Source organism: Perca fluviatilis, chromosome 19, assembly GCF_010015445.1.
Source record: "Perca fluviatilis chromosome 19, GENO_Pfluv_1.0, whole genome shotgun sequence".
Classification (NCBI taxonomy): Eukaryota; Metazoa; Chordata; class Actinopteri; order Perciformes; family Percidae; genus Perca; species Perca fluviatilis.
The window spans coordinates 24,911,309-24,925,729 of NC_053130.1; the positions used below are offsets into that span (position 1 = coordinate 24,911,309).

At 41.6% G+C, this 14,421-nt stretch overlaps 2 protein-coding genes across 4 annotated transcripts in view; one reads left to right on the forward strand and one right to left on the reverse strand.

The window, feature by feature from the left end:
* cdh23 (cadherin-related 23) overlaps window positions 1-14,421 on the forward strand; it is a 77,160-nt gene that overhangs the window by 44,049 nt on the left and 18,690 nt on the right. The gene's annotated exons all lie outside the window — the stretch shown is intronic.
* Window positions 127-12,972, reverse strand: vsir (V-set immunoregulatory receptor). Its single transcript, XM_039783131.1, has 7 exons — window positions 12,663-12,972; window positions 5,516-5,923; window positions 5,189-5,239; window positions 4,987-5,097; window positions 4,720-4,747; window positions 3,973-4,148; window positions 127-2,162 (listed from the first exon to the last, which is right to left on the reverse strand). Exons 1-7 carry the CDS (start codon window positions 12,754-12,756, stop codon window positions 2,125-2,127), a joined length of 906 nt encoding a protein of 301 aa, XP_039639065.1. The 5' UTR covers window positions 12,757-12,972; the 3' UTR covers window positions 127-2,124.

Genomic DNA, 14,421 nt, shown 5'->3' on the forward strand with positions numbered 1-14,421 from the left:
GTGGAACAACCTTGTTCCATCTGTAATGGCTCCCTCGGCAGCAAGTGCAGCACGTCCTTGTGTAGTGATAGTTTTGGAGACCTGCCAGTTGAAAGGAACAGTGATTTCAAAGACTAGACACACAGCTTTAAGGTTTAAGAGCTCCACTTTATTATACAAGCTACAACCAAGACAATTTAAATGCAATATGCAGACCAAACATGGTTTTGCATGACAGCTCCTGGTCTGTGTCTAGTACAAGCTTTGTACAGTATAAAACACAGTCACATACATACAGATGCATAATTGCATACAAGAATGCACACACACATTTAAACCAGACCACAAAGTTAATCTTGAAACTGTAACCACACACACACACACACACACACACACACACACACACACACACACACACACAAAACACAAATACTCAACCATAAGACCTTAGTTTAGTCATATATCTAATTAAGAAGAAAAAAAACATACAAACAAAATACCCTGTCCTTTACACCTGCTACACATCATTTGGAGATGATTTCCACTGAGCACCTGCTATACACATTTTAAGTCAATATGACAAAATCACCAGTGGTTTCTCACGATCACTCACAACCAAATAAAAGCAAGATGACAATCATTTCCAATCACTTCTCATTTTCTCTCAATCTACCTTGATATGATTTATTTTAACATTTCATGCCATTCCATATTTTTTTTACTTATTAACAGCCCATTGCACGCACAAACAAATAGGAATGACCACTAATATACACATCTTATCAATTAAATCACGACACATGAAAACAGAACAAAAAGGATGAAAAATAACAGTGTTGAGGTGGAAGTGATATAACTGTTGCCAGTTTTATGATGCTGTTTTCTAATTAAGAATCCGTTAGGATACATTCAAGAGTAAAACAATAAACATTGTTTAATTATTTAACTGCACGTGAGCATGAATGACATAAATGAACAACTTATCAAAAATAATCAACAGTTTTTTTTTTCTTCTAAATACTTTTAAATATTTGAACATATTTCAGGCCACTAGTGCTGCGTTCTGAGTAGAGGAAGGAAGGAGCGTATTTAAAGCAGCAGGGCTGACAGTAACTGAGGTAGCAAAGCAGTAAGAGAAAAGAAGCTGAGGCCATGTGGAATTGATACCGAGGAACAGTGTAATGCCATAAAAACAAATTACTCTCAACTTGTACAAGAATATTGACCCTACTTTGGTATAATGCTATTTGATCACTTTATTACAATGAGAGGGACGAGAGAGAGGCTTTGGTCGCTTTCACACCTGTGGTTCAGTTCAAAGAAATTATAAAATATGTATCACTGTGACAGCTTGTTGCTATGCAGGACGCAAGCAACACACACTTCTGTTTAAACCCTTTTTCACCATCTGATGTGTGACGTAATATCCCTGCGCTGACGGGCATACCATGCTACCATGGCTACCAAATGATCTTGTGTCATGATATGGGGCATTGTTTCTATGACAGTTCCAACAACCAGCAAATGGATTGTGTCAAAAGTTTAAAGTTCAAACTCATTGTCATACATTTTCTATCGCATAATCCTGAGGTTGGTCTGCTTTGAGTTCACGCCACAAACGAGCCGCACCAGAGTTAGAGCGCAGTTCTCTGGTCCGCAAAAGGGTTTGAATTACACACCGGCTTAACTGAACCAAAACAAGCAAATAAATCCACCACAGTTCGTCTGAAATGCACCAAGCAAGTTACAGTTAACATGCCACCCCTGCATATATGGCGGGACCCCCACCCTCAACACTGGATTCTTCTCTAGCAGCCAGCACCTGTTGGTCCATGAGTGATTATCAGCAGTGTGTAGATGGAACATCACACATAAACCCAGCCCCCGCCACAACACAAGTGTGCACAAGCAAAAGTTTGCCTTTGGCCCCCAGCTGTTGTTGCAGGTGGAAATAGTTTTTGAATAAAAAAACGCCGTCCGTTCCCTCCTGCGGTCCAGACAACGTACAGACGACAATCCCAGCAGAGGTTATTGTGAGACAGCTGATAAGGTCAACATCGCTCTGGAGACAGAAAGAAGAGGAAGAGAGTTGCAGGACTGTTTCCAGGTCAGCAGTTAGAGCGATGAATGAAGTCCCAACCCACTTTAAACCTGCAGGAAGTCTGGGGACTCAAGGATGGTGTCTGGAATAGAGAACAGTGTGAGTCAGTTAGAGCACAGAAAAGGTAACAGGTGATTTTTATCTATTGTATCAACCACATGCACGTTTCATGTCTGTGTGCTGACATGTGGAAATTTAGAAATGAGGGGGTTAACATCTTCAAAATTGCACTTCCTGCCCAAAAATGCAGACAGATCTTACACGATTTCATGATCTCTTTTTTCCAAACCTCCTACTCCTTATAATAGTACAAGCACACAGAGAGACTGACAGATTTCTCAGAATAAGATGTGTTTAGCTGGAAACCTATTAAGCGGAACAAAGAGCCATTTATGTGTGAGTTGCTACATGTTTAAAAAAAAAAAAAAGGGAACTGCTGCTAGTTAAATTCCGCTTAACTGAAGGTCAGCGGGCCAAAAAAGATGAACAAGGAAGCTAAAGTGCGGCTTTAATCTGTGTAACGTGAAACTTCAGACAAGAAACCAGGCTGTGTATTCTGCGTAACTTTTGGAGACCACTGAAGGAAGTGAGCTCTGGCAGGGAAACCCACTGTTACAAAAGATTCTTGATGGTTTTATCAATATTTGTGGCACTTTCTTGAAAAGAAACCTAGATGTAATATGATTAGTTGCCTCTCAGATTACAGCTGTCACTTGTTGTAAACAGGTTTTTTCCACTAGTGACATTACTCATTAGCAGTATTCTATTTGGGCAAAATGGCAGCGTCTCAATTAGGACTCAATAAGTGTGGGCAGCCCAGTTTTACCTTCTGTGCAGTATATTGTCAATGGACAAGCTCCAGTAAGAGTTTTTGAGACTCTTGTCCATGTTTGCACACTAAACTGTTTAAGGTCATAGGAATAACATAATATGTAATGGTTGAGGGTGGGTTTTCAGTCAAGTCTGGGTCTGTCCTTTCCCCTATACCATCATAGACCGTGCTGCCAGGAAACAGGGCAATCCACCTCAGTATGCCTGGAATGTCTGCACAGGTGCCCCAGAGAATCGGTAGAAAAACACTCAGGATTGAACCCCTTCACCGTAACTAATGTTTCAGTATTATTTCAAGTCAAGTCAGGAGAGAACGGCTGAAAGGGCCATTAGTGTTAAATGAGAGTGCTGATGGGTGGAGAATGACTTGCGAGGGAGGCAAGAGAAGAATTCAGAACTGTTTGTGAGCGTGCAATTTTGCGCAAGAATGTGAGTATCATACCGCCAACACTTCAACCACACGCAGCATATTTCAGCAGAAGCACGCAAAGCCGTGGTTGCTCTTTGATTGCATCAGAGCCTTTTACCAAACTGGCTGTACATTTTGAAATAGGTTTTTCCAGAATTTGTCCTTGTGCAAAACAGTTACGTGCCACTACTCAAGTGCCTTTGTACATCATTTGAGTATCAAACGAGAATGTGAAGGGAGTCAGGTGTATGCATTAAGAATGTAGTGAATCAGTCATGGATATAGTGCAACCTCTTCTAAACTGAAATACACCCACTTAGCCATGTAAATGAAGTCCCCTGAAAGTGAGATCACTCATACTCAGCTTTCTTTGTGTCAGGGGGCTGATCAGAGAGAGGTTTGAGCCAGGCTAAAGGGCAAAAGCTGAACACAATGGAGAATTTGTTACATCATGTTATGTCCCAGTCGGTGCTGAGTAATTTAATGTTTTTCATCTTAATTAACAACCATCTTTAATCAGATGGCTAAAGTTTCCTATCCTACTGTAAGTCCCTGTATCAATTTCTCTGTCTTGGCCTGTTGTTTGAGATGTTGTGTTGTCAGGGTGTGTGTGTGTGTGTGTGTGTGTGTGTGTGTGTGTGTACTACTGTACCTTCTGTTGGGAAGAATACATCCCCATGTGCAGGAGGAGAAAGGGGGGTTCCTGACTCAGACAACAGGTGGCGTCCTGTCTCTGAGGACTGCCTGGTCATGATCTGAGAAACGGTTCGGGTCTTAAACTTCGGTGATCCTCCGAGAAACACAGGGTTCTCATGGCCATGAGACTCACTGAAAACATTCACGTACACACAAGAAAGAGAAGCGTACAGATGAGTAAGACATTGCTGATATGACCCAAAAAACTGCTTCAGTGGTCATCTGTTGCTCAAGACGTTTAGAAGCTTTATGTGTGTTGCTTTTCTATTCTAGCAGTAATCAGGGCTGTAATACGTTAATGCAACCAAAATGGTTGGCAGTAGGTTGTGTACACATGAATAAATGACGGCGAAGTCTCCCTGTTGTGTGCCATTAAAAATGTCTTCCCTTTGTGCCGTAAAGTAATCGATAGGGAATATTTCCCACTAAAGTCATAGACTGCCAATGGCCTGGGCAGAAGTCCTTAGGTTTCTAAATTAATCTAGTAATGATTCAGTGATGTTTTAAATCTTTTTGTTAACAAAAGTTCATAAGAATTATCTGCAGTGTTGTTACAAGTTTTAGTTTAATCTTGTCTAAGAATTGTTGTGTGGCCACTACATAGTGAAATATCCATGTGCACAGTATTATTATTCTAAAGAGCAGCTGTGTTTTAACGCTGGCCTGTAAAACCAGCTGCCTGACAGACTGTGGGAAAACGTACCTGTCCATCCTCACCAGCTCTTGTGCACCTGGGAGAGAGGAAACAGGAAATGGGCCATTGTGAATGAATTGAAACAGAGCGGAACACTACAGACAGAGCGTGAACGTGCTTCCTACTGTGTGAAATACAGTTAATCCAAATCACAGGCAGGACATGTGTGTCAGACAAAACACTGTGGGGAACCCAGTGTGAGACATTTATATTTGACCCATAGCATGGGACATGGAAATGAATATGTGTGTGTTTGTGCATATCAATAATACGTACGTCTGCTCGACTGGGCATTCTGCCTCTGTTTGTACACAAGCACCAGAATAAGAGGCAGAGAAAGCAGAGCCAAGATGCAGGCTGCGATGGCCAAGGCCACTGGCACAGAGCCTGGGGAAGCAACAGAGAGACTGGGAGTTAAATAAACGGAATAACTGGCCAGTCGTTCATTTGCTATGAAGGCTTGAATAAGGTGGCATACCTCCAGGTGGTGTGGGATCCCAGACAGTGCAGTTTGGAGAGCCATTTCTCCCTGGAAAGAGAGAACAAATGTATTGTTTCTCACAAACAGTATAGTATGTCACAGTGTAGCATTGGTTTGAGTTTCTGCCTGTTAATTGCAACATCAGCATATTACATTTATGCATAATATTGTAAAACACAACTGAGCACACATAATGGCACATTGCATAGAATCTTGGAAACTAACTTGCAAAAGACACTATGATTGATCGAAGTTAACGTCGCCTGCCAGTTTACCATATACTAACTTACTACACATTCACACCCATACATTTGATGTCCTTACGTGGTGTAACTTGGAGAATAACATGGCTGTGGGGTTTCTGCACGATGGAGGCGTGTTTATGTCCCCGCTGGATGTCTAGGACCATACAGCAGTAGCGACCCTGGTCAGAGTGGGTGACATTCTGCAGAACCATCCAGAAGTTGTGCTCTGCTGTTTCGAAATGCAACCCTGGCGGCAAGCTGTGGTTGCCACGGCCAATGATAGTATGGCGTGGGCCCATATGTCCCAGACAGTGCTGATCGCTGTGGGGTGTGAAAAGCCAGGTATGCTTCAAGATGTCATTGTGGTACAAGGGGGCACCTCTCTGGTTACACACCAGTTTGACAGTTGCACCCTCTGGGCAGGTGTAGTACAGGTGAGGGGGTGAAACACTCAGTGTGGAGTGGGTGTGGGACATCTCCCCTTTACCTAGAGACAAAAGACAATAATGGAAGAATGTAATTATTTAACCGTTTTGATCAACTGTAGTTCCCTAAATTAGACCTTTCAGACAGTCCGTCCTTCTTGGCTGTGTACCACAACAAACTACCTTACCAGTCAAAGGCTTTAGGTTAGAGATGAGGCCGTTTTGGGTTATGGCTGTGTTTAGGGTTAAAGCCTGCCCATTCTAGTGAAGGACGTGGGATGTGTATGCAATGGAAATTACAGAAAGTGCCTGAGAAGCTAAACCCAAGGAACACAAATACCCTAAATATATAAGATGACAAAGAAAACCAGAGGAAAGAAGTATGTAAACAAATATCACAAGTTACATGTTTACTTTGATAACAGTGGCAGCATTTTTTTTTTACAAAAAAATCCGGTGGATTCAAATTCAGAAACTGCATGAAACATATAAACCACAACAAAGAAAAGTTGAGCAGAAACCATAAAAACCAACATCAATATTTCAATAGTAATATAGATACATCTATGCTGCAGGTACATCATGATGCTCCTTTGGGAAATTTCAGCTTTTTTTTTTAGCCTCATACTGTATACTCAAACAGGAGCTGCTTGGTAAATCACATTTCTATTCAATAATTTGGTAGCTTAAGTTGAGTGGGAGGAAGTTCCCTCCTGGTACCACCAGTCATAATAACCACAGTGCAAAAACAATTGATAGCAACTACCAATCTCAACATGGATTTAAAGCCAAAGTCAGACAATTTTCCATCCCTCAGTCCTGGTTTTTGTGCATTTTGGGTCAGCACAGTTTGTTTCCTGTTCTGTATATTCATACTGTGGTTAAAGATGGTGCATAGTCTGCTGGCTAACATAAATATACTAACCTCCTGTGGGAGTTAAATTGCATGTTCCTCTCAGTTACAGAGAGAGATAGTAGCCACTAGCCAATATATACAGGATCTCATGTGACATCAAACTAGGGAAAGTGTAGAAATCTGTTTCGTAAGACAGTTTTGTTCTACACGATTGCTGTGTGGTATCATTACCCAGTGACTGCAGTGATATAGACCCTTTCGTTCTCAGAAAACTGTACAGTGACAGATTCTCCACACATACCTTTTTATGTACGTTCAGGAAACCAAAAATATAGCTGTGGGATGTTTCTTTACATATTGCATAAGCTGTAAACCACATCCTGTTCTGACTTTTTCAGTGCAGCAGAACATGTCTATTGGTGCAATAGACAAACTCTTTGTGTGCTCTGAATGATTATTTCATTGCAGTAACAAAACATAACGAACATATCCTAAGCAGTCTGAAGTCCCTCTCTAACCAAAAACAATGCAGACACATCATAATCTACACAATGCCCCAACACTACACAGCCACAGTGCAGCATCAACACACATAATGAATGACCCCTACATATGCAGCAAGTAAAACCACAGCACAACTCTCTAGCTTTGTGTGCTGAAATAGATCACTACCACCCTTTGTCTGAAACAGGTTGTGGTTGAGAGCATTCAAGAATGCTAAGTGCTGCAAAGAAGACAGAAAGGCTGCAATTGAGTGAATTACAAGTACGTGTGGGGGTGAACTTTAGTGAAAGACAAGCATGCATGCATGCAAGTATGTATCATTGCAGTTGCACTATGGATCAGAGACTTTGCTGTCAAATCTTTGTGCTTGTGTTTGATGGGTGACTGGTGTGTGCCAGGATTTGAGGAGTGGACTTCCTTCCTTGCACACAAACACAGCTCCCACTCCTCAACCTCCTCCTCCTCCTCCTCCTCTCTGGCTCCTTACTACTTTGAAGGGCTACAGCTGCTGTTGTATGGCTCTTCATGGGCGGATAATTTCAAACAAGTTGCACCTCTCCCGACACCCCAATCAGTAATGATGTCACTGCAGGTGTTTTCCATCTGTTGTCAAAGGCAAAACACATGCTCTTACATCACAGATTGGACTGCACATGCTTAAAGTTTAATCCCATAGAGAGATGTGGAGCAGCAGCTTTGTTGATTCAACCATGAACTCACTATTGGCTGTTTTTATGCACTGCCACTTTTTTCCTGAGGGACAGCAGATGCAACATGCGAGAGCCTTTTGGGTCAGCCAGAACATGAATGAGGAAGGACAGAAATTGTTTTAGTGTAAGTGTCAATACCAGCTTGAAGTAGTTGGATTATCTCTGATGGATATGAAATACAGTAGCTGCCCACGTGACAACCTGTGCCACTTAATTAGCTGTGCATGCCAAGTGTGCATCCTGTGTATGTGTCACAGAGTGACAGAGTGCCATGTTCCTGTGTGTGCTCCACTGAACTCCGCAATAGCCATTGTGTGCTAGGTAAAGCAATAGGAAGACCCGGGGAGGGTGATTAAAGTGAAATTGTCGCCCCCATGGCTGTTCCGGCCTGCGTGGTGGTGGGACAATAGGAGGGGAAGCCCTTCTCCTCCTGTTTCACACCCGCCCTGCCTGCCCTGCCTTCCTCCCTGCACTTTCTGACAACTCTTATCTGGTTTCTCTAGTGGAGATGGATTTCTGGCAAAGGAGTGAGAGTTTTTGTTGTATAATGTGTTTAATATACATTTAAGTCTAACTTTTGTTAGGTATGTCTTACTGACAAGACCAGACCTTTCTAAAATAGTTTGAGGCAATGAATATATTTATATTTGTAGCAGAATAGGTGCCAGTTGGCTGGTGTTACCAGTGTCAGTGAGCGGTTTTATTTTTTGTAAGATTATTTTTTAGGCCTTTATTTCTATAGGACAGCTGAAGACATGAAAGGGGAATGAGATGGGGAATGACATGCAGCAAAGGGCCGCAGGTCGGAGTCGAACCCGCGGCCGCTGTGTCAAGGATTAAACCTCTATATACAGTACAGGCCAAAAGTTTGGACACACCTTCTCATTCAATGCGTTTCCTTTTTATTTTCATGACTATTTACATTGTAGATTCTCACTGAAGGCATCAAAACTATGAATGAACACATATGGAATTATGTACTTAACAAAAAAGTGTGAAATAACTGAAAACATGCCTTATATTTTAGATTCTTCAAAGTAGCCACCCTTTGCTTTTTTATTAATAAGGGGAAAAATTCCACTAATTAACCCGGACAAAGCACACCTGTGAAGTGAAAACCATTTCAGGTGACTACCTCATGAAGCTCATTGAGAGAACACAAAGGGTTTGCAGAGTTATCAAAAAAAGCAAAGGGTGGCTACTTTGAAGAATCTAAAATATAAGACATGTTTTCAGTTATTTCACACTTTTTTGTTAAGTACATAATTCCATATGTGTTCATTCATAGTTTTGATGCCTTCAGTGAGAATCAACAATGTAAATAGTCATGAAAATAAAGAAACGCATTGAATGAGAAGGTGTGTCCAAACTTTTGGCCTGTACTGTATGGACGTGCGCTCTACCAGGTGAGCTATCCAGGCACCCAATATCTGAGCTGTCTTGATGTGGTTGTTGCAACCAGGTGAAAAACTGACAGCAGGTTTTGCCCGTGTCTGGAACAGACAGGACTTCTTTCACTTGTATACACCAGACATCTGTGTTTTGGCTCCATTATGGATCTAAGTTTCCTTCTCTGATCTCTGTTCTCAGGATCCTGATAGTCCCTCAGGGCTCAGAAACAGGCCCTCCTTTGTTTTAAGCCCGAATGCCACCTGTTTCGTACATGTTGCCTCTGACAGCTTACATTCAGACATGCAGCATAGCCTGTGTGAATTAATTAAACATGTCTTCATACCTGCTAGAATTACCATTTGAACTGATTTTCTGCAAAGGTATATTTTATTCTTCTTCTTGAAGAGGTGCTAATACAACACAGACTACTGAACATACCCTACTGGTAAATCTGGTATCCTTTCACTTGCATGAGTTCTCTAAGTGCTGTGTCTCCCTCTACACACACACACACCTCAAACTCCACCCTTTTTCACACCTACTGCAATGGTAATGATTATCCAGCCCATTACAGGGTGTTAATGAAACCAGCAGGAAGATCCCAGATTAGCCTCTCTCCACACACACACACACACACACACACACACACACACACACACACACACACACACACACACACACACACACACACACACACACACACACGCACACTAAACACACACACACACACACACACACACACACAGAAAGTGTGAGGGTTTCAGTTGAAGCTAGCATAACAACCAGATGCATTAATGATGTTTTCAGCAACAGGAAGTGTTAAAATGTGGCAGTTCAGACTCTATGACTACCTAGTCATAAAAGGAAGTGGTTAAGGGTCAGTGATGCAGGTCACCATGTTCAGGGATCCATAACGTTAGATCAGTCATTTTCTGTGTCTATTATGTTGTGAGACAATTTGTGATAAACTTGTTTTAGTGTTATTTAAATAATGGGCACACTCAGTCACAGTCTCAACCTTCCTCTTCCTCTAAATGTACTTCATACATTTAGCCACGTAACTAAATGGTTGTGTAATGATTACAACATAATTTCATCATATAACTGTAGCAACAATGTAGCTGAAATGTCATTTTTGATAAGTGTAAATGGGTCTTTTTGTACTTTCGAAACAGAAAAGTGCAATAATTACATAATTTTTACAAAGTGACTTAATTATCTAGTACTAGTTCGCCTGTACTTTCTCTGTTTCCATGCTTTTCATACTGTGGTTATATTGTTATACTGTTTCTATTAGAGTTAAATATCTTTAACGACCAAAGCACATTGGGTTGAAGTTTTCGTTGCTGTGACTAGAAGAAGAGTCAAGGCTGCATCAGTGGGGGTCAATGCTGTATCCTTGGGCTGTTCAGAGAGTCACTAGTGTGGGAGAAACATCCGTACTAGAAGTGTGAAGGCCACTGGTGTTTGGGGATTTTTTACTTTTCATACTCGCTGCATATCAAACATCAGGCATCAATATTTCAACTACAAATGTTTGTCAGACATTTAAAAGGGTACCCAGAAATATCAGGGAGCTCCCCTTCCACCATTAGCTTTGTATTACTCGTATTACTCATGCACATGCAGTATGCCCACACAACTGCTGCACATCAACACACACTCACTCACTGACTGTGTATCCCTGGCCAGGCCTGTTCTTGTCGATGAGATTGACACAGGAAACCTTTTTTATTTTTTTATCACTACACCCTCATAGTGATTTATTCATTTAGGACAAGGGGCAAAACAGGAGGAGAAAGTAGTCGAGACAGAGAGAGTGAACAGCCACATCCTGTGGAGTTTATTGACCATTTTTGAATGTGCCATTGTCTTCCATAGGGAGGAGGCTAAATGTTAATCTCGACTGAGAGGAAAAGAGGCACTGATTATTGCTCTGTTTATCTTTAAGTCATGGTTTGTGGCAGTGGCACAAACAGCTGTTTTCATCAAGGGCTTTTAGAGGAAGGAAACTTCCAAACAAATAAGACAAAAAACAGGGCACTGTGCTCAAGTTAGATGTCAGCCTTCTTAGGTCTTTTATTGGAGCCTCTTGGTTTTATATGTCTGCAACATAGGCTACTTTAAAAGCTGGGCTACAAGATATACTTTAGATGAGTTTATTTTAATGGATATCTAACATCTGAAATGTAAACATGTTCTGAATAATATATAAAGATTTTTGTCCAGGATGGGTCAGCCTAAAAGTTGAGTAAACATGACTTGTTGCCTTTGAGGGATTTATCGCGTGAGCTTATCTAAATAAACCAAATCCTAAAGCCGAAAACTGATAACCTCTGCATGGTTTCCGTGGCGTGTGAGGTGAAGCACCCTGCGCCCCGGAGGCAACAGCTGCTTCTGCCGTCTCGTCCTGCGTCAAACTTCAAGCAATGCCAAAGTCCTTGATAAAAATCACTGTATTTGATTGCAATACAAAAACATTCAGTCGGGATATATATATTTCTGGATGTATAAGTCACCAAACTCACCCTGCACAGGCGCGCACACAGCTCAGGAAAGTTTCCCAAATGGAATTTAATGTAGGCCTATGTCTGCCAAGTTGTGTACATTTCTGTCCATTTTAAGACCCGTCAGTCTAAAAATGTCAGCGGCCACTGTCCCAATTTGTGGCGACGTTATAAAGGGAGCGTATTTAGTGGATTTACACTTCACTACATCCCATTGGTGGGGCTTTAAAACCGCTTCACACCAGATGTTCTGTCTCACAACAACAGCCGCAAACGGAGAAATGCTTCAAACAGTGTTCACTCCAAAACTGTATAGAGACAACATGCGTTTAAAATAAAGGACATAATGTGCAGTTGTTTCTGAAAAGCATGGGAATGTAGATACAAACGAAAGAAAAAACAGGTTCAAATCGCAGAGTAGGACTACTGAAGTCTCTGTTAGCAAATTTACCGAAATATCAGAGAGTATGATACAAGTTGTAGGCTGTAAAATAGACTGATTACATTATGCATGTCATAAACGTAATAGCGATCTTCTGTACGCCATAGCTACACGTCGATCAATTGATGACCTTACCGCGCCTTATATTTCTACTTTATCCGTCCAAACTTGCTACAAGATTACGTCACCTATCGTTGTTCTTGCGTGTCAATTGACTGTTCGTTGCGTGCTGAAAAGAAAAACTATTGTTCCCCATCAGTGAATTCAGTCAATTGGCCTGTCACTCAGAATTGTCAACAAGTTCACACACGCCGGTGGGACAGTGGGACGAGCCAGTTAAACAGCTCTGGATGTCATGGTGGGTGTCAGAGTGGGTTTGTGTGTGCTTACCTCCAGCTAGGCCTGCGTAAAACAAAACCGAGCAAAACCAAAATGTGGACGTGTTTCCCCAGAGAGATCTCCGACAGGGTAATCTCCTCTCCATGGTTGTCTGGATGTTGGCAACAAAAAAAAAGTAGCACTGACTCTGACTATAATCCACTAACTCTAGAAGCCTCTGTTAAACTTGTTCTCTGTTAAACTAACGAGCTAAGCGAACTCTCTCAACTTTTTACCAGAACTCAGAGAGGTGGCTGGCAGTCCCTTATGTCACTTTGTCTCTCACTTGACTTGATCCATCTGAACTTTGCAGCGCAAAAGCAACATGATACACGGAGGCACACAGCACGCTCCTCCCCTGCTGTCAGTCTCTCTCTCTCTCTCTCTCTCTCTCTCTCTCTCTCTCTCTCTCTCTCTTGCGCTCTCTCTCTCTCTCGCTCTCTCTCTCTCTCTCTCTCTCGCTCTCTCTCTCTCTTTGTGCCCCACCCCTTTGAGCAGTGAGGAAGTATCAATCACCACAATGAGTAGATAAATAAAAACAACAAAACATAATGTTAAAAGGGCACTCCAGCAGATTAGTATTGTACTTCCATAAAGATGGGGTACAAGGAGAGAGAGATTTTAAAATGGTCAAAATTGCTTAAGCAATGCAAGAGATATTCTGACCTCCCTGTATGGATCGCACTACATTTCCCATAATGCAACTTGATAATGTCTTTCATTAGACCCCCATCTGGTAAATGCCCATATACTGCAAACACAGAGCACCCAGTTTAAAATAAAAGCTTTCCTTTAATGATAAAAAAAAAGAAGTAAACACAAGCTGAGATAACCTTGCTGACATCACAAGGGCTATTTTCTCAGACTTCACAGAGCTACTACAGAGCCACAATAGACTTTATAAAAGTGGTTTTACAGGCTGAGCAGAACTCCCCAAGACTAGTAAACTGATCTTCATGTGCAAAATCAGTGCACTTTAATGATTGGCTTGGCTAGTATATCATTTATTACTATAAAAATGAATATAGCAAATTTTATATTAAGACACACTTTATTGATCCCGTAAGGTGAAATAATTTTGTTTTCACTCTGTTTTTAGTTATTACACACATTACACTCAGGCCTGAAATACACACACATGCCCAGGACCTATACATGCACTAATCGAGAGATGTCAGAGGGAGGGGGCTGCCCATGACAGGTTGCTGTTGCTGTGGTGTTTGGATCGCCTGTATGCATGTTTAAGTCTTTAGTTTTGATTGTTTGCCATCTTTCGCTCTCTCACACAACAAACACACACACACACACACACACACACACACACACACACACACTGCTTACAGCTCATGCAGGAATCACAACATTGTGAAATTCCAACGGCCTCTTTAACTGCCACAGCCTGAGGGTGCAAGTCAGTTGGTCCATCTTTTTAGAAGAATTGGGAGGGGAACAGGGAGGGAATCTAGGAGGTACGACTGGTGGAGCAGGAATTGACTCAACACGCCACCTTTCCACACAATAATACTTTTGCTTTTGTATCATAGCATCAGGGAAGCAGAACTGTTGGGTACCTTGCAGCATCTTCTCTCTGCCTTACTTGCTTCAGTCTGTAGCAAAACAAGCTCCTATTGTCTTTTTACATTCTCCCATGTTAAATGAACTCCAATATCACATGCCATATATGAAATCATAATTGAAAACAGCAATACCTGTAAAATACGTGTATGTTTCCCCTCTAGCAGAAAACCTTATTAGTCACACTATATAAACA

Coding starts and splice junctions, on each gene's coding strand:
- vsir (XM_039783131.1), bottom strand. CDS start 12,756: ATGGAGAGGAGATTACCCTGTCGGAGATCTCTCTGGGGAAACACGTCC. Junction 5,924..12,662: donor TTACGCAGGCCTAGCTGGAG/GTAAGCACACAC, acceptor TTTTGTCTCTAG/GTAAAGGGGAGATGTCCCAC. Junction 5,240..5,515: donor TATTCTCCAAGTTACACCAC/GTAAGGACATCA, acceptor CTCTCTTTCCAG/GGAGAAATGGCTCTCCAAAC.